This window comes from Hermetia illucens, chromosome 5 (assembly GCF_905115235.1).
Source record: "Hermetia illucens chromosome 5, iHerIll2.2.curated.20191125, whole genome shotgun sequence".
In the NCBI taxonomy this organism is placed as follows: domain Eukaryota; kingdom Metazoa; phylum Arthropoda; class Insecta; order Diptera; family Stratiomyidae; genus Hermetia; species Hermetia illucens.
This window is the reverse complement of record NC_051853.1, coordinates 41,899,093-41,923,978: the sequence shown is the minus strand read 5'-3', so window position 1 is coordinate 41,923,978 and position 24,886 is coordinate 41,899,093. Positions and strand designations below refer to the sequence as shown.

The window sequence follows — 24,886 nt, the reverse complement described above, 5'->3', positions numbered from 1 at the left end:
CAGTTTGACCCACACTCTTGCAATGTCAGGTTCGTATGACATCCGCCGAATCAAATACATATTCCGGTGCAGAAAGATTCATGCTTTATTTGGGAATTCTGCCAGGAAGAATTGAGAAGAACCCCACTTTATATAAGGAGATGGATGAGAAGTTTCCAATGATTCCTGCAGTAGTTTCAAAGATGCGTCAGCCTTTAAAATATATGTGCATTCTAAAGGCTTTTCTCGAAACTGGCGAAATACTAAAGGCCTAGAGCCAAATGATCATCGATCTGACAAACATATATTTTTGATCAGGATGCCAAATGTCAATATGACTGCCGCCAAAACCCCTATGTGCGGCATAGGATGTCAACTACCTTATGTGCGCCATAGTTATCCACTCCTGGCTGAATCCCATTGACAAGAATCGATATGCACGACTGCCGGAGAAGATTACACCCCTCTCCAACTACTCTATGCCGTGTAGTTCTAGGGCAATTCACTTATCGACCATCCTGGAATAGTGGATCCTATTGCGTGTTTTTAAAAAAACAAGCTCAAGTCTTGTACAAAACTATGAAATCTAAGGAACACAAACGACCTGGATCCCGACGTGAAGATCCGCCTCAAACGACTTTAAAAGTAGAAGGTTCATCAAAGCAAGGTATGATAATACCTTCAGTGTGTTGGAAAGGTGTTATGTATTTTGAGCGTCTTTCAAAGAATAAAACGATCAATTCGAAAGAGTATTTTTGGTAAATGGATAGGTTGAACACATTTCTCATACCGAAAAGCTTGGAACTCGTTAATCGAAAAGGACATGTTCCATCACAATGCGAGTCCACACACATCTTGGATGATCTGTCAAAAATAATTGAAGCTTGGATAGGATGTGTTATCACTTCTTTCACTACCTTCAAAAATCCTTGCATGGAATAACGTTCAATATAGAGAAGGCGGTAAATCAACCCCTTCAATTTCTCGCCAATAAAAACAAATTTCACAGAAAGATGACAATTTTGAAATCAAATCTTCGCTAGAAGAAGCTAGTCTGACGCTCGCAGAGTATAAAACCACCAAGCGACGGAACCAAACGTTGATGAAGATCAGGATTAGCGAACACATCATATATTCGCAGCCAACACTGTAATACCTAGGAGTCATGATTGACCAAAGATTACAATTCAAGCCCCAGAATATAGCAACAAAAGCTTCTGGGGTGACTACATTTTTGGCAAGAATGTTACCTAATGTAATCTTTCCCTTAGGTAAAGCCGTCAGCTCCTTATCTCGAGAGTTGTCAGCCCCACCCTGCTTTATGCAGCTCCAATCTGGGCATTATCATTGAAATTAAAAGCAAATAGAAGAAAAATCGAAGCCCCATACCGATTGTGAACATCGGACAAAGCGCTTGTGTGATAGCAGGCATGGTCCCCCCCAATATCTTACCGAACGAAATTCAATGCATTTACTATGGCCCCAATCGGCAAGTCCTGTACATATCGTAGGCAATTAGCATAAAGTACATCTACTTTGGAATGGCACAAATATGGTACAATTTACTAAAGGACGCTCGACACAGGATTTTTCCAGATGTCTCAAAATGGGTCAAACGAAGGCACCTCGTAATTGATTCTGCCCCGCGACGTAGTACCGAAATGGCAATCCCGCCATGTAAGTGAAAGAGAAGGTGATTTTAGCGGGTAAAAGTCTCACATAAGCTTCCGTTTAAGTGCATTGATGGTCGAGGTGATTTCTTTTCTGTTTGGAGGCATTTTACGTTGTACGGTAATGGCAGGAGCCAGCGGTAGTTTCTGAAGATTTCCACTTTCCAACGCACAAAAAAGCAAACCGATTTTAATAAAGTATTGTTATACACAAAACATTTAAAATGCTAGGAAGTAAGCGGAACAACATTCACTGAGCGGAATGCTTGCGAGCTTCGCAAGCCTCCTTAATGGAATGCAGTTATGGTATTACCTTTGCGACAGCCCTCAGTTGTCACACTCAGGACAATTGTTCTTCAGGCTCTTAACCATCATCTTCATCTACTCACTGAGAAAGATCTAATCCACTAAATTTATTAATGGGTGGAAGTGGTATTCCTGCAAAGATTGCATCAGCTGCACGGAAAGGATTAGTAGAAAAACCGTCAAAACAGGCGATTTTACTCCATTTGAGCGCGTTAATGGCAAGTTGATTTGGCTTTTATTTAAGAGTAGTCCGTATCAGGTTTTCAGCTACGTATAATCGTGGATGAGATGCCCTGCATAGGACAATCGAAAATCTTACCACCAAGAACCTGCAAGCTTTTTCGTATTGGGGTATACTATACTCTAGCCAAATTACTGCTAGCTACAACCGCATTTGATACGCTGCACTGTACTTTGCTACGGTGAAGAAGCTGACTGGAAGGAGCTTGTGGATAAAATCCGGCTCAATAGGTTACGGTGGGCGGCTCACTTAATCCGTATGGATGAGGATGATCCAGCCCAGAAAGTCTATAAGGGCAATATCTATGGTAGGAAAAGAAGACGAGGAGACCCTGTCTGAGATGGAACGATGGCGTAGATCAGAACGCCAGAAAGCTTTTAGGTATATCGAATTGGTGGACTTCCGCGCAAAACAGGGATGTCAGGAGTTCTTTATTAAGGCAGGCCTAGACCGGATACCGGTTGCAGCGCCGTTGATGATGATGAAGGAACTGACACATTTTGATTCTTTGATTCTTTTTTTTAAAAACATTGTTTTCTGATATTTTTCGATGTTACATATTCATAATGTGCATTACTGTAAAATTACAGAGCATGCTAAACATCGTCTGCAAATTTGGTTTTCTCTCCAAAGTTGCTTTAAGTCGCGGAATGATCAATGTTTCCAGCAGCAAATAATCGCGGTATTAATTGATTACTTGAGCAATTTATTTCACTTTATGGAACCTTTCTTTTGAAGTTCGATACCGTATCCCTTGTGAAAGGCTCCACAAAATCAAGCTTGACTTTTTGAAATGAGACGACATAAATGCACCATTGCCTTTCGCTAGAAAAAATCGGCAATAATTGAGGAAGATATCACCAAACTCCAACCTTTGTGCTCAATTCTTTTCGGGCCATTTTTGAGAACAGAAGCATTTCGACTTGCTGCCCCAAGCCAACGATGAATCATGCATTCGTCACCGTTGTATGTAAGCAAATATAGTCAGAAACTGCTGAAGAGTATATAGTCGGTGTTATGCGCACCCGCTTAAGGATTACTTTGCTCTGTAAATGTAGCGATAGAGAATAGTAACTCAAATCAAGGTCAAAGCAAACTGAGATACAATTTACGCGCTGATGATCGGTCAACAATTGAGGCTGTGATCAATCATTCCGCGCCAAATTTTTGATTTTATGCTAGCTTAATGGAAACCGCTAAAAATGCGATAATAGCTGGTTTAGAGAAATGTCAACAAACAATTATAGGAGCGCCTGTGCTCCTGTCCCCATCGCTTAAATCCTTCATTAACTCCCAAATGGTTGCTGAGTAGAGTAAAAGGTTCTACCCTAAAATGCTCAGCTGGTGAGAAGCCCAATTGCCCAACGTACCTTCATTAGAAAGAAGAGATTTGAGGGCAGGGTTCCACCCCCATAATAGCTCCTAAGGCCGCCAAGAAAATAAGGTCACGCAACAATACCTTGAAAATCAATACAAGAAAGCATGAGCACTTCGATTGGAAACAATTTCTGGTACAGGGGCCGCGGCAGCAGCCAGAGCACCAGGACGGGCCAAGGAAAAAACTTCATAAATCCAATCAAGCTTCAGTCCTTGATGCCATTGCAAAACAATTGTTTTCTAGAACCACGCAAAGTGCGTGTTATTCTTCAATTTCCAGCTTCAGAGAACTGGCTCCGTCCGCTGTCTGCCAGGGTCGATTTTGTTTTGTGTATCTTTTGTTTGTCGACCGAACCCAGCCGCCTCCAACTAATTCCTATGCATACTTCATTCTCCCGCAACTTGTACCAATGAACCCTTCTTGGCGGTCATTTCCAGTCGGTCCCGGCAAGAATTTCGCATTGCGCACAGAGAAAAAAACTAGAAAAACTTGAAATCAATGACTTTATGCAAAAAGCCGGGCGCCAACTCTATCCGCATGCAGTCCCTCATATTTTTAGCAACTACATCATCGTCGCGTCACGGGATGAACGACCTTTTTGTCATTACGTGCCACCGAGTCCGTAGAATCTCTCATTGAACTGCGACGAAATTTCGACAGAATCCACCTCTGCCGATGATGCCATGTATGATTGCCGGTTGACTCTCCATTAATTGCCATCGACTGTCAAACGATTTTGCATGTTCTTTCGGTGCTTATTCTAGCGCGAGCCAAATGTACAAAGAATAACAGAGATGAAACAAAACTAGTATGAACGCGAGACGAAAAAAGAAATGATATCACTGACGCACGACCATCATCGGTCACCGACAACATTCTACACGCCGGGGCGAAAAAATCACCCGGCCGCCATTTTGAACGCCAGACTTCTGCGTCCCACTTTTTGCGGCATTCTCATTCGGCGCTACTTCGAAACTTATTTATTTCCTCGAATTGCATTGCACTTGCCGAGGACACCAGAAATCGAATCGTAGTCGCAATTTGGGGGCAACATGCAGGATGCACAGGAAAATTCACGGAAATACGCAAGGCCGCCGAAACGCTGATGCAGGCGGATTTGTTCTAGCGGAGCATTTCGCCGTCCCAGGAACCAACCGCAATTTCCACTCGACTTGAAAGGGGATGCTCGGTAAAAACCAGAAGACAAGTTGCGGAATGATATCGCCCGATTTCTCTTCGACACGCAGCTAATGCAATCTTGAACTTTACTTAAAATCTACTGAAATCTCGCAATCAACAATTTCGAGCCAAAAGACTTGGGGGAAAGACCGTTCCACTCAAATAAGACAAAAAGGAATTTACCGATCATCATCACGTCCAGCCGATGAGTTCTCCCCATTTCCATTCTGTGAATCGCCGCCACCGGCTCCATTCTCGGCGCCGTTCATCTGTGAATCGTCGCAAGCTTTCACGTCCTGCGAGAAGTCTTCGCCGTTCATTTCGTGGTCGTTTTGCTGATCTGCCATTTTTATGTGTTTCTACGTATACGCGTACTTGTTCTAGTTTAAACTTAACTTCTAGACCTTATTCGTGACTTAATTAAAGAGAAAAACTAAGTGAACTTTCGCAAGGACTCCGGTTTCACTAAAAACACTATAGTCACCAAAAAACTATGAACTGAAATGGCCGGAAGAGACGCTCGGAAAGAATTTTCGCAAATGGACGGCAAGCTACCGGAATTGGTATAAATTGGTCTGCGCGCGGCTTTTTTCCATGGAATGGTCGAAAAAAAAAATCTTTCAAACCGAAGTTATTGGGTCGCGTTCGGTCGTTGTCAATTCGAATGTGGAGAGATTTTCAGTCAACATCAACCGTAAAAATTAAAAAACTCAAAATAAAAAACAAATAAGACATCCATATTTTTAAGAAAGAAGAATAAAAATATTAATTATAAACAATTTACATTTATTGGTTTAATTTTATTTAAAAATATCAATTCTATTTTTTCTTTATTTGATTTCATTATCGACCAAAACCGTTAAAGAAAATGAGATTAAAGTTAAATGGCGGTTAAAATAGAAAAACGTTCATCAATTCATCAAACAACCCGCCTGAGTAGTAAAACCTCTATGGGTCATCATAGCCCTATCGAAAAACACGACGTATTAGAAACTAAATTCAACGTGCTGAAACCTTTATCTAAAAAAATATGGGCAAATTGTCTGCTTCACTTTCAGTCGGCTCTTAACATTGACAACCTTTAAAATATTGTTTATCTCTAATTAATTCAAAAGACAGAATGATCAAATGTTAAACCTACTTAACATTCGAAATGCCAAACCAACCCAGCTAAATGTATGTCCACAGTGTTTCTATAGTAAGACGACTTTTTTCCATATTCGCTAGTGATTTTTCTTCTAGTTCGCATCTACCGATATTTCAGGAACAACTTGTTCAGACGTATAGCAATGAAGAAGGAACCAAGTTGTTCCCGAAATATCGATATGCGCGAATTAGAATAGGAGAAAAGTTGCCCCATTATTTACATTTAACCTAACCAATCTTGGAAAGTTTCCTTTATGTTTAGGTTTATTAATACCGAATATCACCTTTTCAGTAGGCAAATTAAACGACTTCAAGAATACAAAATAGAAATGAACTAGTGACTTCCAAATTTCTAAACTTTCTTGTTACCGAAATGTCAATGGCACCCCGAGTAAGGACTAACCTTACAGCAACGATATGCGCGCTCCTCAAAAACGGCATGGAGGGCTCGCAGAGTATTTACTTTCTCTAACTTGAACAGGTATTCAATCAAAATAAGCTGGACATTCTCATTATTAGCGAAGTAAGCTGGTAGAACATGGAGGAGTACTCCTCTACTTCTTACGACACTTCTTCATTTTCTTTAACCTTTGTTCTGTTCACAAGTGGGGTCGGCTCACTGGGATCAGTTGCGCCATTTTGTTCTATCAAAGACCTGATCTGGATACTGTCGCGAGGCTTTTAAATTAGCGTCCAGCGTATCAAGCCACCGTTACTTTGGATGGCCTTTTGGTCGATGTTCAGAGCAATCTTAGTAAATGAATTCTCATTAGCATTCAACCCCAGATAAATCGTGGATGTCCTCATTTCGGATGTGATCAAGGCGTGTCACGCCACTAGTCCAATGCATCATCTTCGTCTTCATTACCGGATGACACCGTTCATTGTCTTTTATTGTCGACCAACGCTCAGAATCATAGAAGGCGGCAGGGCGGACGACATTGAAATAAATTTTAGATTTTAAATGTTCGTTGATACGTCGATCACAAAGAACGCCACATCATTCAGGTTGCGCTAACGCGTGAAGCTATTTCAAAACGCAGTTTTCTATTAGCTGTTAACATTGACCCGAGGTATTTAAATCGCTCAGTTCTAGGCAGGTCACTGCCGTTAACAGTGATTGTGCTGTTTCACGGGAATCGGTCGTCAAAAATTCAGTTTTATTTAGATTCAATGTCTTTGTATTGGATCACTCGGGCAACAGCGATCGCTTTCTTTGCTTTCCCGTTAAATTCGCCAATTGACCAGCACTTTGTCGTCGATAAACTTTTAGTAGAAGCGTTTCTTTTCATGGGCCTTCATTTGGACATCGTTATTCCAAAAGACAAGTAAATTTTCGACTTAGCTCTGGGAGCCTTTGGCTCTGCTCTCTTTGCTTTTCAGCTCCAGCATAAGATCCCGCTTTCGGTCTCTCCGGACTTTACTTACATTTCTTCAAAGCGTTTTTGTTTGCGTAGGACATATTGCCGGGGTTTGAAATGATGATCGCCTCGAGAAGAACCCATATTCTTCTCTCCTCTTCTTCTTTTTATGCATTTTGGCTCAACCTTAGTCAAACTGTTACGGCTCCCTTGGACCCACTGTTTTAGGCACTATTTTTCTGCCTACCGAGGTTTCAGGTCCTTTCCTCAAAGTGGGCGACACGTTACTTTTTGTGTAAAACCTTTTTAAAATCGGTTCACTGTTTGTCTGTCTGTCTGTGTATTTTTTTATATGGGTGGAAAGCGTCGAAAGCCACAGTGTGGGACTTTAACCCACTAAAACCACCTCTCTTCACCTGCTATGCCCACGAAACTATCTAGAGATATTACATCGTGGGGCGGGTTAAAGCCCAACCGGGCTAGGGATTCTGCGTTTGCGTCTAACACCAGTTTATGTAACGTTCGTTCATATTCAACTCAAAAGATCATGTGCGGTTTCACAATGGTTGAGATTTATCTGAATAAATCTCATTTACTCTTTTGCTTTTGGTTTCCTAGTAGACAACGGGCAGTTTTCACTTCCTGCGGCGTGGCCCTTATCATCAAAACCTACATCTTTACACAACATGCATTCAGTGCCTTTCTCATAATTTCGTGCTAGGTGCCCTTTTTATAAAACACATGGCAGGAGATATTTTCTTCTAACAGCCTCACCGCAACCTCCTCACCTAAGGATTTGCTAACCAAGTTCTGGTAATTGAGCGTCCTTTCGTCCCGCGTATCCCGGAACTTCAGGAGCAGTTTTCCCTTCTACGTGTTTCTGATTCATGTGACATTGTCTCCCAGGTCGCCTGGAGTCGGATCTCCCTTGACCTTCCGAAGAATCCCAGAGTAAGAGAGGCCACCTCAGCTTTCGATAGCAATTGTATCTGGACGGGGCTTCTTACGTTTTAACTTACCTTCACAGTTGTCCAAATATTTGCTTCCATTTTCTAGGATTTCATTTGTGAACCCGATTTGAAATCCAAACATTGTACTCCTTCTGTTACTGGTTTTTGGACCTACTGCATTTTGCTCCTCTTTGCACTCTCTACGACTTTCCACTTTGGACTTGTTTGAGTTGCTCGCCATGGCATTTTCGCATTTGTCTTTAAGGTTTCGAACAACCACCTTAATATAGCGGTGAACATTATAATTCGCCCCGACGAATTCGTAGGGTGTGTTCAGTGTATTACTCATCTCAGTATTATTACCGAGTCGTCCATCCGTCTGCACCGACTTGAGTCGAGAGCTTAGAGCACTTAAAGGGATCCAGGTTTGCTATCTTTTCCTTATCACTGCACTGCAGCATCTACTCTAAAGGTCCCATTATGAACAGAACTGGCGTAAATTTGTCCTTCGTTTTTCGTTTCCTTCATCCATATTTTTGTTCAGGTATTTGCCCAAATTCAGGCACAAACTCGCGACCATAGTCGTGGCAGTCGCCAACCTTTCGCCACCCGTTACCCTTGTGCTCCTATGAGGTCCTATTCAGCCAGTCGGCCTTTCCCCTCTTTGAACTGCCAACCTACCAAACAGTAGACAGTCACTGAAAGTTCCGTGGGCTTTCAGTAGTAGTTCCCTCTGTACATTTCCTGCGTTAGCTGGCCTAATTCAGATATTTCTCCACTCCAAGAAACCGCGGTTCACCCGTCTCAGGATTGTGGCGAAATAGAAATAGTGTTTTGGATTCCGAAACCCACAAGAAACGTTCACCTTAACCGATCAATCACAACCCTACCCGAGTCGTCATATCACCAATGCGGGGGGGGGGGGGGGACATGGGTGTCCCACTGACACGTGCGGATGGGAAGACCGCTTACAAGGCGATGCAGATGGTTACTGTATCAGTCAGTAACTAGTGCGTGGGTATGTGCCTGGGGCGCAGTAAATGCCAACCAATCTTCACATACCAACGGCCTTTGGCTTTCTGTTCGGGGTATCCATCCATAGCCCTTTTTGCCCACAGTTAAGCGTTTCCCCTCATCTGCCTGATCTGCGCATAAATATGCACGCAAACCTCCAAATGCGTCCAAATGCTTGTTCATACATCATCGGAAATTCCCTTATCGGAACGAGGAGACGCGCCTGATGGGAGATCTGGCCACTCCTCACAGATATGCCTATCTGTGTGTCACACGCTTTTCCTGAGAAACATGTGAGCTCTATGTGGAATTTAAGAATGAATGAATGACTAGCATCATTTGAGGTGGAAGCCTTGATTCAAACCATCCCAGTGAAGGAGGCACTTTTGTATCTGGAGGCGTGGCTTATGAGTAAATATCCCACATCCTTGGCGTGGAAAAGAGAAACAGGGATGCTCATGAAACTTGCGGAGATATATATGTCGGAGAGCTACCTAACATTCAGATGGAAGTTCTACAAAAGAACCAATGGGGAATCTCCTTTTACCCTTTTTGGTGACATATTCATGTAAAGGATTGAGAATGATCTACATTCCAAAGAGCTGGTCAAGGTATGTGGATGGTAAATTCACCATTGCCCATTAAGACAAAATGGAGGAAATGCTGGAGGTCCTGAATAAGGTACATTTGAACCTTAGAATTACAATGGAGGTAGAGGTCAATGATTTAAGGATCATTAAAGAGGAGAAAGGGATCTTTTTTTGGAATCAACAGGAAGCCTACACATACGCAGCGAACGATACCAGATAATTCAAACCACTTCCATTCACATAAAATGGCTCCTTTCCATGCCATGATTCACCGATTGTTCACCGTGCCCCTCAGCGATGAAAGATTTATGAAAGAAAAGGAGTATATAATCGACAGCGGAGTGAAGAATGACTTCCCACGGTCGATTATTGAAAGCCTCATGTGGAAAAGGCGAAACGGCAAGAAATAAGGACAATGACATCCCCCGCTAATAACTTAGAAGGGAAAAGAAGAATGGGGATCACATATTCTGGGGCTTCGTCGAAACTTATAAAAACGACGAAAGGGCTAACCATCGACATTGTGCCATCGAGTAGGATGCACCATCTCAAAAACAGGCTGGTCATCCCCAAGGACCGCAAATTAATACATGAATCTAGTGGGATATACAAAGTGACATGTCCAGAGTATGAGAAATGTTACATAGGACAAACTAAAAGACTGGTTTCGGTACGGTGGGGGGAGCAAGAAAGAGAAGCGGAAACGGCCAGGAGATCCGAGCCAGCTGGACTCTGCCTCCCTGCTTACATAACAATAGTCATGGTTTTAGGAGTTTGTGGCATCAAAACGGCGCACCAAAGCGCTACCTGGGCTCCTCGGAGCGGCCACTGATACCTTCCTACCTAACAGTCGCCAATTGAACTAAAAGATATAGCTAAATGCCAGTTAGCATAAGAATACTTTCTGTTTATATGTAAAACACTATTAAAAAATAAATTCAAATCTACAATAAAATTAAATAAACAAATCATATAAAATCTATTTTATTGTCTTTTATACCTTGTGGTAAATATAAATGGATTTTATTACAAAAAATATATGTCTCCATTTCCCGACGAAATTTGAATTCGAAATTGCTGGTCATCTACCACGTGCCGGCTTATCCCTTCTCTTCGAGACTTTATACCATTTTTCGCTTCTTTTTTATTATGGCATTACCAAGTGAAATCTCCACAAAATGTCGAACAATTCCATGTTTTATCGCCATCGCCTTCGCACAATCAAAGTTTGAATTTTCCTCTGATTCAGATTACTCTGTCCCTCCTGACGCACCTTATGCGGTACGCAATACCACGCTCTCTTTTTCGCCGTTCCCGCAAATCAGTGCCGCCACCTTGTCGCATCCATGCACAGTGTTTGTGTGTAGACATGTGGAGAAAACACATGCGTCCATCTCGCTCATTCGTCGCACGACGTATGTCGATGATCAGTGCATCGCACGCGGACGGAACGTAAAATTACGTCTGGAGAATTTTTGCCTCCTCTCTGAATAAATACAAAAAAGTCCTGCAGTTTTCGCGTTTTCTTTCATTTCTCACACGATAAAAAGTACGGAAACCCTTCAATAAACGCATTGAAAATCTGTGATCATTTGCTACGAAGTAATTATTAATTGTAAGCCTTGCCCGCAACACCAGTGATATTTTCTATAATTCACGCCACACACAGAAAGTCCAAGAGACTGAGAAAGAATAGGAAAAGGTGCGAATTCGCGTTCCCCCCGTCGAGAAAATCCTCATAACAAAAATTTTTTCGGTGGTGTTTGAGTGGCTTTAACCTTACATTTGGTCCGTGGATGAGTGCTTGGTAATTTTTGGCCGATATTTAGTGAGGCGGGCGTTTTTTTCGCTGTTTTGCGACGCTTTTGTGGCGGCCGGCGACCGCTGCAGTCACGTTGTGGCAGTTTAGTCGCGGCATTTTGTCACGATTCTGGGTTTTGGGCTTTTGCGACGCCCGTCGCTGGCCTGGCGGACGCCATAAGTTCGATTGGGTGATTTTTTGTGTGGAGGCCGCCAGCCACACGAGCTCATGTGCGATTTTTTCGACGGGGGGCTTTCCTTTGTCTGGTTTTGTCCTTTGGCCCGGTTGCGGCGAGCAAGCCCGAGTTCGATTTTTAGGTGCTAACCGAGTTCCTTTCTGTGTTTTCAGTTTTTACGTTTTCTTCTTCTCGAGAAATCAGCCAAATTGGAATAATAGGGGAAGAAATGGTCATGGATGCACAACCTTCGCCACAATCTGTCGGCCGAGAATTTGTTCGACAATACTACACTCTGCTGAATCGCGCTCCAAACCATTTATTTCGGTTCTACAACAACCATTCCATCTTCTTCCACGATGGCCTGGACGCGCATAGTCGCGATGTGCAACCGGCGGTGGTTATTGGCCAGAAGGAGATCCACCACCGAATTCAGCAACTGAACTTCCGCGACGTGCACGCGAAGATCAGCCAAGTGGACGCGCAGGCTACCCTCGGCAATGGGGTGGTGGTGCAGGTGACGGGTGAACTGTCCAACGACGGCCAGCCAATGCGCCGCTTCACCCAGACCTTCGTCCTGGCACCTCAGTCGCCGAAGAACTACTACGTCCATAATGACATCTTCCGCTACCAGGATGTCTACTCGGACGATGAGAATGACGGCGAGAGCCGGTCTGAGAACGATGAGGAACAGGAAACGTCGCTTGAGAGCAAGATGGTCGACGGGGCCCAACAACAACAGACCATGGGCCAGCCACAACTCTACTATCCCATGCCGCCAACAGCCACCAGCGGAGCAGTCCACACGCATCCACCAGGTGTAGGTCAAACGATCCCAATGGCCCAATTCGGCGCACAACAACCACCAGCGCAAGTCAACGGCGTTGTCCACGACGAACTGCTGCAAGCCAGTCTGCAGCAGCCTAGCCAAGCGGCTCCCTTGGTTCCCCCGACGACGGTAGAGCCCAGCGCTGTGCAGGTTCCTGTGGTTGCGCCCGCTGCAACAAGCGTGCCCGCTTCAGTCCCGGCCATCCCTCTCACGTCGTTGCCAACTGCAGTTACAGCCCCATTAAACGCTACGCCATCCCCACTGGAGCCGATCGTGTCCAAGGAGAGCTTGTTGACTCAGTCACCAAACCTGCAGCAACAACCGCACCAGAACACATCATCCCCCGAAATGCTGAACGATGCGCTAAAACAGGAGAATGACATGGGCAAGAAGGATGACTTCAAATCGGCACTGGACCATTCAGACAAGAACGACAGTGAGTATTGGACTTGAGCTGAGAAATCTTCAGATTGCTCTCATTTTCCTAATAAAACCTTCCTCCATTTCTTGCAGTAAACAAAATGACGCAGAACGAACCCAAAACGTACGCAAATCTGTTCAAGTCGATGAGCGGAAACAGTGGATTCCACTCGGTGCCGCCAATGAACCAGCCCTACTCAGCGCAACCAACAGTGAACAAGCCCCAAGAGCAACGTCCTGATAGCATACAACAGAACGCTGGCCTCCCACAACGGAACAACTCACAGCGTCAAGCGAAAGGTAGCACGTTTAACCAGTGCTCGTCGCTGCAGTTATTAACTGGGTTTGCTTTTTTTGCTTTGTTACAGAGTTCTCGGAACGTAGGACAAGCAACACAAATACACAATTCGGCGACAGTCACCAATTATTCTTGGGAAATGTGCCACATCATGCGACCGAGGAAGAGTTGAAAGCGTTGTTCAGCAAGTTCGGAGCCGTCGTGGATCTGCGTATTCATTCGAAACCCGCCTCGAAATTGTCGGGGGTACGAATGCCTCCAAACTATGGTTTCATCACGTATGAGGATCCCGAATCGGTGCAGAATTGCTTGGCGAATTGTGTAAGTACAAATTTTATTTTGGATATAATTAGTCCGGAAACTGACGAGCTACCTTCAGCTCTAAGGACACAAACTCGCTAAATCTTTGAAATCTGGCGGTGGGTGACCCTCAACATATTCCCCTCCCTAATATCAAGTAACTTCTTCATTAGCATAATATCCACAGTTCATCTGTTCATGGATTGATTTCCCAACAAACGCTTAACAGTCGAAAGATAAGATAACGCAATGTTGTAGCTTTGAAAGTGGTTGAAAAGCATTAGTCATCGCACAAGCATAGTCGTGTTGTGTGACGCAACCGATGCAGTGTTGATGCTGAATCAAAATGATCGATAGTCGCGGACGGCTTTCAGCGTTCTGCGAATGATAATGGCATGTAGATCGACGATCAGAATCTGCATTTGATTTTAGAATATTTGCTGGCATTGTCTATGAACTCGTCTAAGTTCGAAAGAGCTGGCCTTGAAAAGATTTACGGCCCATTGTTGTCTAGCCATTTCGGGGCAATGTTTGCATAAATTTCGGAAGAAGTAGCTTCCGACGAATTAACATCGTTTATACGATGATCGGTACTCAGCCTCAAATCGGAAAAATTCACATTTTAAATAAAAAGTTCTGAGCGTTTTTTGATTTGTTTCATCGTTGAATAATAGGATCTCCCGATTTAGATCGAATATGCGCCGCTTTATTCAACAACTTTTGTTCATTTTGGATGCAATAGAAAAAGATCCACGTCCTTATTGGTAAGAAACTTGGTTAACACATTTTGGCAAGCCTGTTTTTTATGACCCAGAGAATTTTGCGAATGTTTGAAAAGACGACAATTGCTTGGTGTCAGGTGAGGTGGATGCGGAAAAGCTTCCCATACAAGTTCTTACTCTGGTGTTTCCTATTGACACTTCTGGTCGTCCATTCGCTTTAATTTGGCCATTTATTCATAATAAAAATCAGAATTGGCTGATTGACCAGATGGGAGCTCCTCTAGTGGATGATTTCCTTGCAAACCACCCACAAGACACCCTGTAAAACCTGTTAATTCGACCACCTTTTCAGCCCTTCTTCTCGTGTGTTATCATTTTTTCATCGCCAGTTATCATCCGCTTCAAAAACGAATCCATTTCGTTATGTTTCAGCAACGAATCGCAAACAAATTCGACTCAAAAGATTTTTTTGCATCTACTCATTTGACTCCCATAAATGGTGCTTCCTTTTGAGACCGAACTTATAAATAATTCCAGATGGTTTTCTGGGCATTGGGGAAGTACTCACATGGCTGTCCGACGTGATGATTTCCACGATTTTCTCGACATTTTCGATTATTGGCCTAAAAGAGTGTGCCCCATCTTCGATGTCCATATTACCAGGACGGAATCGTTGGAATCACCTATGTACTGTTGCAATTGCTATGGGTGTAGAAATTGTACAATTCTTTTTCGTTGTCTGCTTCGCCATTTCATTAAAGAATGAATCGATTTTTAAAGTTTTCTGTGAAACAGTGCAGTATCAAATTAGTACTTTTCGAAACTGGTCCCATTTTTTATCTCGGGCGAAACGTTGGGGAGTGAAGGCTCAAAATATGACCCTCAAAAAGCGTAACAGGTCTTGTTCTCAGAACCTACTCAATCGAAAATAAAAAAACCGCAACGGTATGTCGTCGGACTACCAACTAAACACCTTCTCTAAGTCAAAGAGCTCGCCTAGAACCATTTTTCACACTACTTCGGGCTAGCCTTCGAAGCCTCCCACCTTGCGGAGTCTTCAAATCAGGGAATTCGTTTCACCAACGGAAGGGAGAACAATTCGAACGTAATGTACAACACATCTCAACCTGTCAGCATCTCGTCGACAGTGTTGTCTAGAGAGAAACTTACGGTGTTTAAATAAGCTACCAACGAATTCGATCCCACTTTCCACAAGAAAAAAAAGTGCGGTAGGAGTCGTCCACAACTCCATTCCAAAAGACACAATCAGGAGGTCATACCTTTCCAATCTTGTGCAGATAAAACTGAAAACCTGCATGCCCACTTAAAAACTGGGTAAGGAAATAGTCAGTCTCACCATGCTTTCCATTTGGTCACGCACCTACATTGCCACTGAGCCGCGCATTCCTGCCTCTAGTTTAATTTTGCCAAGAGAGTTGCCACTCATCTAGTGAGCGTTGCTGTTCTTCACGAGCAGTCACCTCCCTTGTCTCTTCTTCCTCGCGCTTGTATATGGCTTTACGCTCTTTAGCAAGAAGGGCAACAGAAATCACTACCGCGATCACCATCACGGCTCCCCGTCTCTGATCTTGCGCGTTGCTTACGATCTACCTCCTTAGTAAGAGCGTCAGCCCATACCTCTGCGCCATACAGCAAGATAGACTCGCTGCTAGACGTAGAGCCTTCAATATTTTCCATTCGCCGACTTAAGGTCGAAACTCCAGCAGCAGCAGCTTTGTTCTTTGCTACTTTGATTTGCCCGAAAAAGCTCATCCTTGAGTCAAGAGTCAGTCCAAAGTACTTTACCGTTGAGTTTGACTCGATTATCGACTTGCCGATCGATATGGGACGCAGGGTCGGGTCAGTTTTTTTGCAGTTCAAGGTTGAAACCATAACCAGTCGTCCATCCGCTTGTCGCATCAATATGCCAAATATGCTTTGCGCCTGTTCGACAATAAGTTCAGCAACAAGCGCTGCGATATCATCAGAATAACCGATCAGGTGCGACTCTTCTGGCATGTCGAATCTAAGCAGACTATCATAGGAAGCATTCCAGAGCTCCGACCCTAGGGTGGATCCCTGCGCTATCTCCGACGTTACCGCTATCCTCTTTTGACTCTTTAGTGTTTCATAGAGCAGGAAGCGGTTCCTCAGATAATCTCTCAATATGTGTAGGAGATAGATCGGTACGCGTATTCTAGGCAGGGAATTAAAGCAGAAACGCCCTCAAGCGTTACGAAAAGCACCACCCGTCGAGCTTGGCGACTGTGCTTCCGCTCGACGAATGGCATCCACGACTTGCATGATAGCATCAACTGTGGATCTCCCTGCTCTAAAGTGGTGCCGTGGGGATAAGTCTCCGGCAGCACGTATCGCTTCAGTTTTTTGAGCACTTTCCTGGCAATGTAAAGCATACAAAGTTGGCAGTATGAAGACGGCAACTCAGGGTTGCCTTTCCCTTTGTTAATCAGTGCAAGCTTCGCCACTTTCTAACGAGAAGGGAAAGTGTCCTTTTTCAGGCAAGCGTTGAATGCGCCGAGCAGTAAGTCTGGGCATTTTTGGAGCACCAGCTTGTATACCTTTGGTGGGATGCGAGCGGGGCCTGGTGCCTTCTTGTTTTTCATAGAGAAGACTGCCTCTTCTAACTCTTTTATAAGCCGTCCTTGTGTTATTGTGAATAGGGTTCCCATAGAGCCCTGATTTTCCGGGTTACCAGTTTGTAACTGAGACCCATTAGGTCCCCATTCACCTCGTTGGTCAGGTCCTGCCACCAGCGAACTTTGCTCCTGTTTATGCTGCGCAGTCTCTTTTTGACTGATCCGTACTCTGTCATTATGGTAAATGCCTCCTCCCAGTCATTTGGACGTATCAAGCGGTGAAGTTTGTGATACGCCTGGAGCTAGCGGTCAAGGGTTTCGATAAGCCTCCCGTTGTTCACCTGCGCGACGGTTCACGTACAGAAAGAGCGCCGAGGTGGCGCACACCGAGAATCTGTGTTAACCATTTCGAAGGCAATGTATTGATAGTCGCTTGCTGAAAAGGCTTCAAGAATTCACTACCCGTTCACCAGCGATATCAGTGACTCCGACGTGAAGGTTACTTCGGGAATTTTTCCCTCGCAGCTGGCCGCCGGAACTTTGGGATGAAAACGGTGTTTAAAACTACAGGTCCTGTTCTCGCTGCCCTTTCGAGAATTCATTTCCCTTTGAAGTCAGGGTGAGACAGGATCCGCACCTTTGTGCCCAAGATAGCGCCCTCCAAAGCATTCCGTCTGCGTCGAAAGTCCGGCATCGTTTCATTCGGTGTTAGATAGACACTGAAAAACGTTACCCGCAAATACCGAATGCAAATAAAACCGTCTCCTCGGCCTTGGCAGTGGTACCTGGTATATCCGGGTGACATAAAGCTAGGTGCTTGTTTCGGTACTGTTCACGGATGAGCACTAGATCAGTTTTGGTTTCCGCAGCGAACTGCGCTAGGAACTCGGGAGCGGTTGCACTCCGATACATATTGATTTGTAGGAAGCGGATTCTTTCCAGTTCAGCTCTAAGGGCACAGCCCCATTCGAGAAGTTGCGGACGCAAAATGCAAGCGAAGGTGAGCGATTGTCAGATGATGATTCCTTTCGAAACGAATGGCAGCGTTTCTCCTATTACGAACATCAAGAAGACAACTCCTAAATCTGTTGCTGATCGCAAAGTAGTCAATTTGATTGTTCGTACGGTGTCGGTCAGTTGAAATTCAACTGATCTTATGGCAAGCTCTGTGATCAATTTGCCACCAATGAAGAGGTGGTAGAAACTGCAGAAATCTACAAACCTCCACATATATCCAAGAAAGTTGCTGTTAGAGCCCACCTTGGCATTCAGATCACATAATCTCACCTTTACGAAGCCTCTCGCAAATTGGGTGTAATTGCTCGTAGAAAGTATCCTTCTTCATTCTGTAGGTAATCTCCGTTCGTGCATAGCACTACAATTTTGATGCTCCTTAACCTGGACCGGTATCTTGCTGTAAGATGCATGTCAGAAACCGGCTCCCACGGCAAGAGAAGGAGCCTTGCGGTACTTGTCAGGAACAACCCGACATCATATTCCCGTCTGTTACCACATATGAAGCACATTGGCGCACGAGGGAGAGAAGTACTCTCCACAGTCCCAACATCTTACTTCGCATAGACTGAGAATGTCCAGCTTATATCTTTAGAATTCTCGCTGGAGTTGGAGAAAGTGAGCATTCTAAGGACCCTCGTTATCGAGGAGCCTGCGCAGATTCCAGAAAATTGAAAGTAACAAGGTTAAGTGCTCGAAATTTATCGAAACCGCTACACTTATTATATTATCTCTGTTTTGTCAACGCCACAATATCGTCGATGTTTCAACCTCGTCGAAGATATTTTATCCCATAAATGAATACAAATTTATTTAATAATGGAAGCAAGAAATGGTTTTGAAGCAAATCCTAATTGTCATCTAGCCTCCTACAAATAATCTCCTACATTAGTTAGCGGCAATATACCCTTCCAGTTGAGCTTGTTTCGCAAGCGCAGTTTTTGTTAGCTACTGAAAAATATTTTCTGGCTAATCAGATTAAAAGTGCAATATTTGTCGTACTCGGGGGTGCTAGATTATCGTGATATTGCATCCGAATTCCTTTTTAGCTGCGCGGTTATATTCGAAGGAAGTCCTTGGACAGTAGTCAGAACGATTCGACCATTTTGTGATTGAACAACATCAGCATCGTATCTTATTGCTTCAGGAAAGACTCAAATCTGTGGCAAATTGTGGTAAACAAATTAAATAGATGAAAAGCATTCTCGTTATCCAGCACTGAACGTGTCAGGCACAAAATAATTCTTCCATACATTTACTGGAGTATTCGTATTATCCAGCATCAGGCGTTCCATGTCTAACACAGAGCGTGTCAGACACACCATTGTAGAAGCAAAGAAGACTCGCCTCCTGGCTTGAACTTGTATAGTGGACGGAAGTCATTGCACATATACACCATTCTACACATCCCAGTGGAACTGTGCAGGTATTTCGTTCCACCCATGATTTCATCAATGCAAACTAATGAAAAATAAATTCAATGAAAATTACTATAGGTTTTATCGTCACTATTCAAAACGTTCTCTCCGATCATGCTCCCACCCGAAACAAAGGTGTCGGAGAATGGACCTGCACAAGAGCAATAATTTCAGCCTACCTTTATGGCGCTTGCAAATTTTGCCACAAAAACTGTATTGTTTAGTGTACATTAGGCAGTTTCGTCAATATATTTTGCTTGGACCCCTCCGTGAGGCAAAAGCATTGGACAGTACGTCAGCATAGGCATGTACAAGACAAGGCGATGCTGTTTATGAGATAAAGAAAAGCTCGATGATCATTTTGATATTCGAAAATATAAATGTATATAATAATTAAAATAATTAAAGGGTACGCTATGTGATAAAAAGAGAAATTCGGTATGTGGTGCAATCAGCGAATATATATAACAAGTTATAGACTTTCTGTGTTGTATAGATTAGGATCCTTTTAGAATGTCACAGGCCAATGCGTGGTCGGCGCTCAGTCTGTTAAAAGCAAGTATTCTTTTGGCATCTCATGTTTACAGGGTACAACTTATTGAGTTGGCTGATGCAGATTCCCCTTGATATTTTCGGCAGCTTAATCATTAGGAACTCTTCCCAATTGCTTCCTTTTGGTCTCGGGAAGTGTTGCTTGAATTAAATTCATTTTATTTAAACCTTTTCCAGGTCCTTACAATTCTAATTATTTTTTGGTTTAATTCACAATTACAGCCACTCTACTTCCCCGACAACTCTCCTGATGGTCAAAAATTGAATGTTGAAGAGAAGAAAACACGTTTACGCGGATCCAACGATATGCCCCGTCTATCAAATAATATGTCAAGTGGCGGCAGCGGAATGGGCAATTCGCAAAGGCCATCTGGTCCGAATCGATCGCTCTCCAACTCAGGGGGCATGATGCGCGGTAGTTCAGGTGGAAGTGGCGGTGGACCGGTGCGTGGTACAGCTGGCGGACCTCGTCCATCTGGAGGATTTCCTCGCAACGACCGAGGCGGACCAGGAGGACCACCAAATCGTGGCAACAACGGTAATGGGACAGCCGCCGCAGGTGGTGGTAACACCTACGGTCGTCGCTAAGATTTTCTTTTAAGGGAATGTAATCTTTATAAGATAAAACAAAAATAAAAAATTCAAAACAACAGCAAAAGTAAAAGTGAACAATCTAGAAAAAGAAAGAAAACACAGGATTTATGAAGAGAAGAACAAGGCAAAAATTTTCAAAGGTTAAAACGCATTACAATTATTTACGATACATACCGAGCAACAAGCAAACATAAAACAATTGTTTTGTTTTTTCTTTTGCAATTAACAAGCAGCAAACAGTTTATCACTTCCAACAAGAAAGTTAGAGAAAAGTGAGACATACAAAAATCATTTAAATAAAAAACGAACAAAAAAATAAGCAAAATTTTAAAGAAAAAAATCGTCAAAAAAATCGAAAATTAAAAAGAAAATATAACGATGAAGACTTGTAACCTTATTGTTCGTACATTTATAAATATAAAAATGAAAAAAAGAGTTTGAAGGAAGCAACTTAATGTAAAAGTAAAAGAGAAACAACAAAAGCAGAAACCTATTAACAATTAAAATAGTTCTTGTCAATAAATTAAAATAATTGTAATGATCAATAAAATAATTGTAATAATATAAATATTTAAATGAAATCAAAGTTACAAGAAACACACAAGGAGCAAACACTAAACTATGAAAACCCATTTTTTAAGATAACAAAGAACCCTGTGTGCGTTTTAAAAAAGTTTTAATGTTTTTTCTTTTTCCTTTTCTGTTCCGTAAACAATAATTGTAAAATGAGAATAAATTAAAACAATGTAAACATAATACTCAGACGGAAACTTACACATACACACAACAAATTTGAGCATTGTGTTTACAGTAAATGAAACGTAGCTATGATTTGATAGGCAAAATATAATCATAAAAATATAAACAAATTAAAATATTGTAATAAGTAAATAAGCAATTAATGTTAAAAGAGAAAAATAGATTCGACGGTTTCTGTTCGATCTTTGGAAACATCAATAGAGCAAAGGAAAGAGCAAATAAATTATTTAATAAAAGTTTAACATTACTCAAATATAAAAACAATCGAATCGAAATGCAGTTATAATTACGAATAATTATAAATATAAATAGAATTGAATGTGAACAGATAACAAGAGAAACATTAGAAAATAAATATAAACGTAATTTATATAAATGGTAGTAGATGTGTGACTATGTCGCAATGCGTCGTGTACTTTTTTCTATTCATTTTTCATTTAGGGCTTTTTTAATGACAAAAAATAAATTTTTTTGTAACTAATATTTAAACAATCAATTACTAATATTAGTCGTTGCCTTAGTGGAGGATTAACGTTCGCTATATTTCAATTTTGAGAAAGCAGAAAGGTGGAAATACGGGGAAAATTTATTTTTAATAGATCGCGTTTCCTAATTATGACTGCATGATACGATTTTTTTCGCAGATCACACACACACACCAATGAATTGAGATGGAAATACTAGATGTTTGCAATGATTTTGTTTTAAAAGAACATGTCAAACCCTGTGAGTCTGAAAGCGACTTATTTTTATGTGTACGTCTATCTAATTTATTGTGAATATAGTTGCATATAAAAATGATTTCTCGCTCGATTAGCTTGGCTACATGCAACAATGATAAAATAACATCAAAGCAGAACAACAAACAATTTTTATCTCGATTTTTCAAACTAATGCAATAAGGAATAAATTTAATGATAAATTTTTAGATATCTCGTTAAAAAAAATTGATATGAGCAGAAAATGTGAAACATTCAGCTTTTTCGGAAGTATCTTCTGCACAGCCTTACGACTGCGCAGACAATTCATTCAAAATTCGATATTCGTTTTTATTTATTTCTCATTCGAGTGTCCTTCAAATCCTTATCACACTTTTTTGAGTGTAGTTCAAACGATGCAATTGGCAAGTCATTCATTGTTTTTTTATGAAAGCAAAAGCAAAAACAAAAACTTATTTTCACCAACAGCAATATTCTTCAAACAAATATTGTATTACTCTATGTATTGTATTAGTATTTCTTTCATATATGTATTTTATATGAAATAACATATGAAGATGTGAACTTTCTTTATCTATATTCATAGATGGAATAATAATTGTAATTACAGCAACAATAAATGCTATCTCCTCTGAAAGCGGTAACTAGAACAGAAGAAAAAAAAGATGAAAAAGATAGAAATAAGCAGAGAAACACAACGCAGAGACAGTAAAGTAACTTACGCTATGATTTTACTACTATTCTAGCATAAAAAACACTTTTAGACATATTAAATGCAGATTAACATATACTTTATTTCATTTTTCATTATTATTTCTTATTTTAATTTTTGTTTTATTTATAAAATAAAAAAAAAATACATATATTTAAATAAAATTATTTAAAGCAAAACAAAGGTGAAAAATACAAAAAAAGAAACTAAACTAATTGTTTAAGTTAGTTAATTTTTAATTGTAATTTAAAATTTAAATGATAGAGGAGAGGAGTGAAAATTTAAAGTAAAAAATGAAAATAATTAAAATGAGATAACGGTAGAGCCGAGAAAATATATATTTCATTGAAATAATCAAAGTGTACAAGCAATTCATTAAGGATATGAAGGTTTTATTTTATTTTCCTTTTCATCTTGTCAATCATGCAAAAGCTTCCTTTTCATTTTTATTTTGTTTTGATTTATTTCCATCTTTTTAGTTTCCTTTTATTGATTTTCTGTAATTTTAGCTTTTTTTTTAAAGGAGTAATAAGTAGAAACAAAATAAATTCTCTAAGGTAATGTGTGCGAAATTAGAAAAAAAAAAATGAAATTTACTTAGTTCCGATATATTCAGTTGAAATATACATTTTTTATATCATTGATGAAACAAATCAAAAAAATAAGAATTATTTTCAAATCAAGAAAAAACATCGTTTTCATTTGCATGTTTTGCATTCAGCAATTTTTCAGGTATTTGAACTAGAGTCTTGTCATTGCGGCCTGGTTGCAAGATTGATAAAGGCCGGAAGTATCGCGATGTGTATTCAGGAAAGTAGTGTGACAAGCGTAGAAGTAGCAATTGATCAAAACTATCATCCGGTTTGACTATGGTTGACCATGAGGCCAGAGCTGTCCCCAAAACAGAAAAGTAACGAATATACTCCCTTGTAGCGGCGCATTGTACCATCCACTTAGTGGGCGCAATTATCTAGTAGACACGGGCATGGAGGTCTCGGTCGTCCCCGTTCCATCACAACTTACGGCTGCAGGCAAGAAGAAAAATGTTGGCTTCCGCAGGTAATTTTCGTGGCGCTTCAGTTTAACTGATATCGATGTCCCCATGTTAGGCGCTGAATTCCTTTATCACTGTGGACTGCTAGTGGATATGCAGCATTGATTTGCGATAGGCTCCACAACCTCCCTTAGGTCGGCAGAAAAAATTTCAACCTGCGCAAACAACACTCTTCCATCATTTTGAGGACGTTTCCGACCCATACATTCCCGCACTCCTCCAAAAATATCGCAACATTAGTACCGAATGTAGTACACTCCCCCCTCGGACACCACCTTGTGGTAGTTTACTACTACACTAAAGGTGTTCAAAAACATGAGATGGAAGCAAAGGATTAACTCTCTAAGTGGTAAGAAGTTACTGACTTCGAATTCACCCGCAACTTTGAGAAATCAGGTTGTGGCCGAAGCACGGATTTTGGAGGCCTCACCTAATTCATGTTCCCCCACGGAGAAATCTGTGGAAGAGAAGCTCTCCACTTCATCCACCCGGTGTCTACGGCGCGGTCAGCCAAAAAGCATAGCAACTCCCTTAATGAGAGAAACTGGAAATCTGACTACGTCCGACCAGTCGGTAACACTGTTGCCTAGCTCTTCTAAAATAAGAGAGGAAGGCTTGGCACAAGGAAACTTTAGCCACAAATTAGAAGGGGAGAAGGGAAACTTGGAAAGACCGGATGGTTCTCCTGATACGAAAAGTGGTTCTCAAATTGAAGCCGCCTACGCCATCTCGTCATGCGCAGGCAGAGGTTTACATCTCTGAGAACTTGGGAGTCGCATCCACGTTCTAATGAGGACTGATGCCATTCGGAAGCCACTGCAGCCGGCATATCAAGGTCCTCGGGCGTGGGGAACACGCGTTCAGTTTTGACGCCCAAGATGGTCGCCTTAGACAGGCTAAAGCCTTTCTTCCAGGAGGCAGACGGCTGAGAGCGGTCGACCACGGCTGAGTACCCCACCACGGGTTCTCACGCCGAAACCCCTCGGTTTCAGTTAGGAGCGGAGTACTGTGGCGACGCGTTGGCCATGACATCGAGAAACAGGCCACATATGAAAAACTTCACGAGTGTTGTGCATGGTGCGTTGGAATCACTTGAGGGGCTGTAATA

The 24,886-nt window shown here is 41.9% G+C and overlaps 2 protein-coding genes across 10 annotated transcripts in view; one reads left to right on the top strand and one right to left on the bottom strand.

Moving 5' to 3' along the window:
• LOC119656740 (RNA-binding protein squid) overlaps positions 1 to 5,318 on the bottom strand; it is a 34,770-nt gene extending 29,452 nt beyond the window's left edge. For 2 of the 5 annotated variants that reach the window (XR_005250090.1, XM_038063289.1), the window contains exon 1: positions 4,937 to 5,314. Coding sequence is in view for 4 of the 5 variants with exons in the window: in XM_038063289.1 (XP_037919217.1) it covers positions 4,937 to 5,100 (164 nt within the window). In the remaining variant the exon portion in view is untranslated. Of the gene's footprint in view, positions 1 to 4,936 lie in introns of all 5 variants that reach the window. The other 3 variants (XM_038063290.1, XM_038063293.1, XM_038063292.1) reach the window with 3 other exon arrangements.
• A 5,750-nt stretch (positions 5,319 to 11,068) lies between these two features.
• Positions 11,069 to 23,407, top strand: LOC119658508 (ras GTPase-activating protein-binding protein 2). 5 transcript variants are annotated; one of them, XM_038065980.1, is made up of 5 exons: positions 11,069 to 11,363; positions 11,964 to 13,055; positions 13,133 to 13,339; positions 13,408 to 13,658; positions 20,163 to 23,407. In XM_038065980.1, exons 2-5 carry the CDS (start codon positions 12,020 to 12,022, stop codon positions 20,526 to 20,528), a joined length of 1,860 nt encoding a protein of 619 aa, XP_037921908.1. In that variant the 5' UTR covers positions 11,069 to 11,363; positions 11,964 to 12,019; the 3' UTR covers positions 20,529 to 23,407. The 5 variants fall into 5 exon arrangements, with proteins under 5 accessions (XP_037921908.1, XP_037921906.1, XP_037921907.1 ...); XM_038065978.1 differs by having other exon boundaries at positions 11,069 to 11,416; XM_038065979.1 differs by having other exon boundaries at positions 11,069 to 11,429.
• Positions 23,408 to 24,886: the final 1,479 nt, after the last annotated feature.

What these genes read in the sequence shown, in the direction of transcription:
- LOC119658508 (XM_038065980.1), top strand. Translation starts at nt 12,020, where the DNA reads ATGGTCATGGATGCACAACCTTCGCCACAATCTGTCGGCCGAGAATTT. An exon ending in CTCACAGCGTCAAGCGAAAG is followed by an intron (nt 13,340 to 13,407) that starts GTAGCACGTTTA and finishes GCTTTGTTACAG; the next exon opens with AGTTCTCGGAACGTAGGACA. An exon ending in AGAATTGCTTGGCGAATTGT is followed by an intron (nt 13,659 to 20,162) that starts GTAAGTACAAAT and finishes TCACAATTACAG; the next exon opens with CCACTCTACTTCCCCGACAA.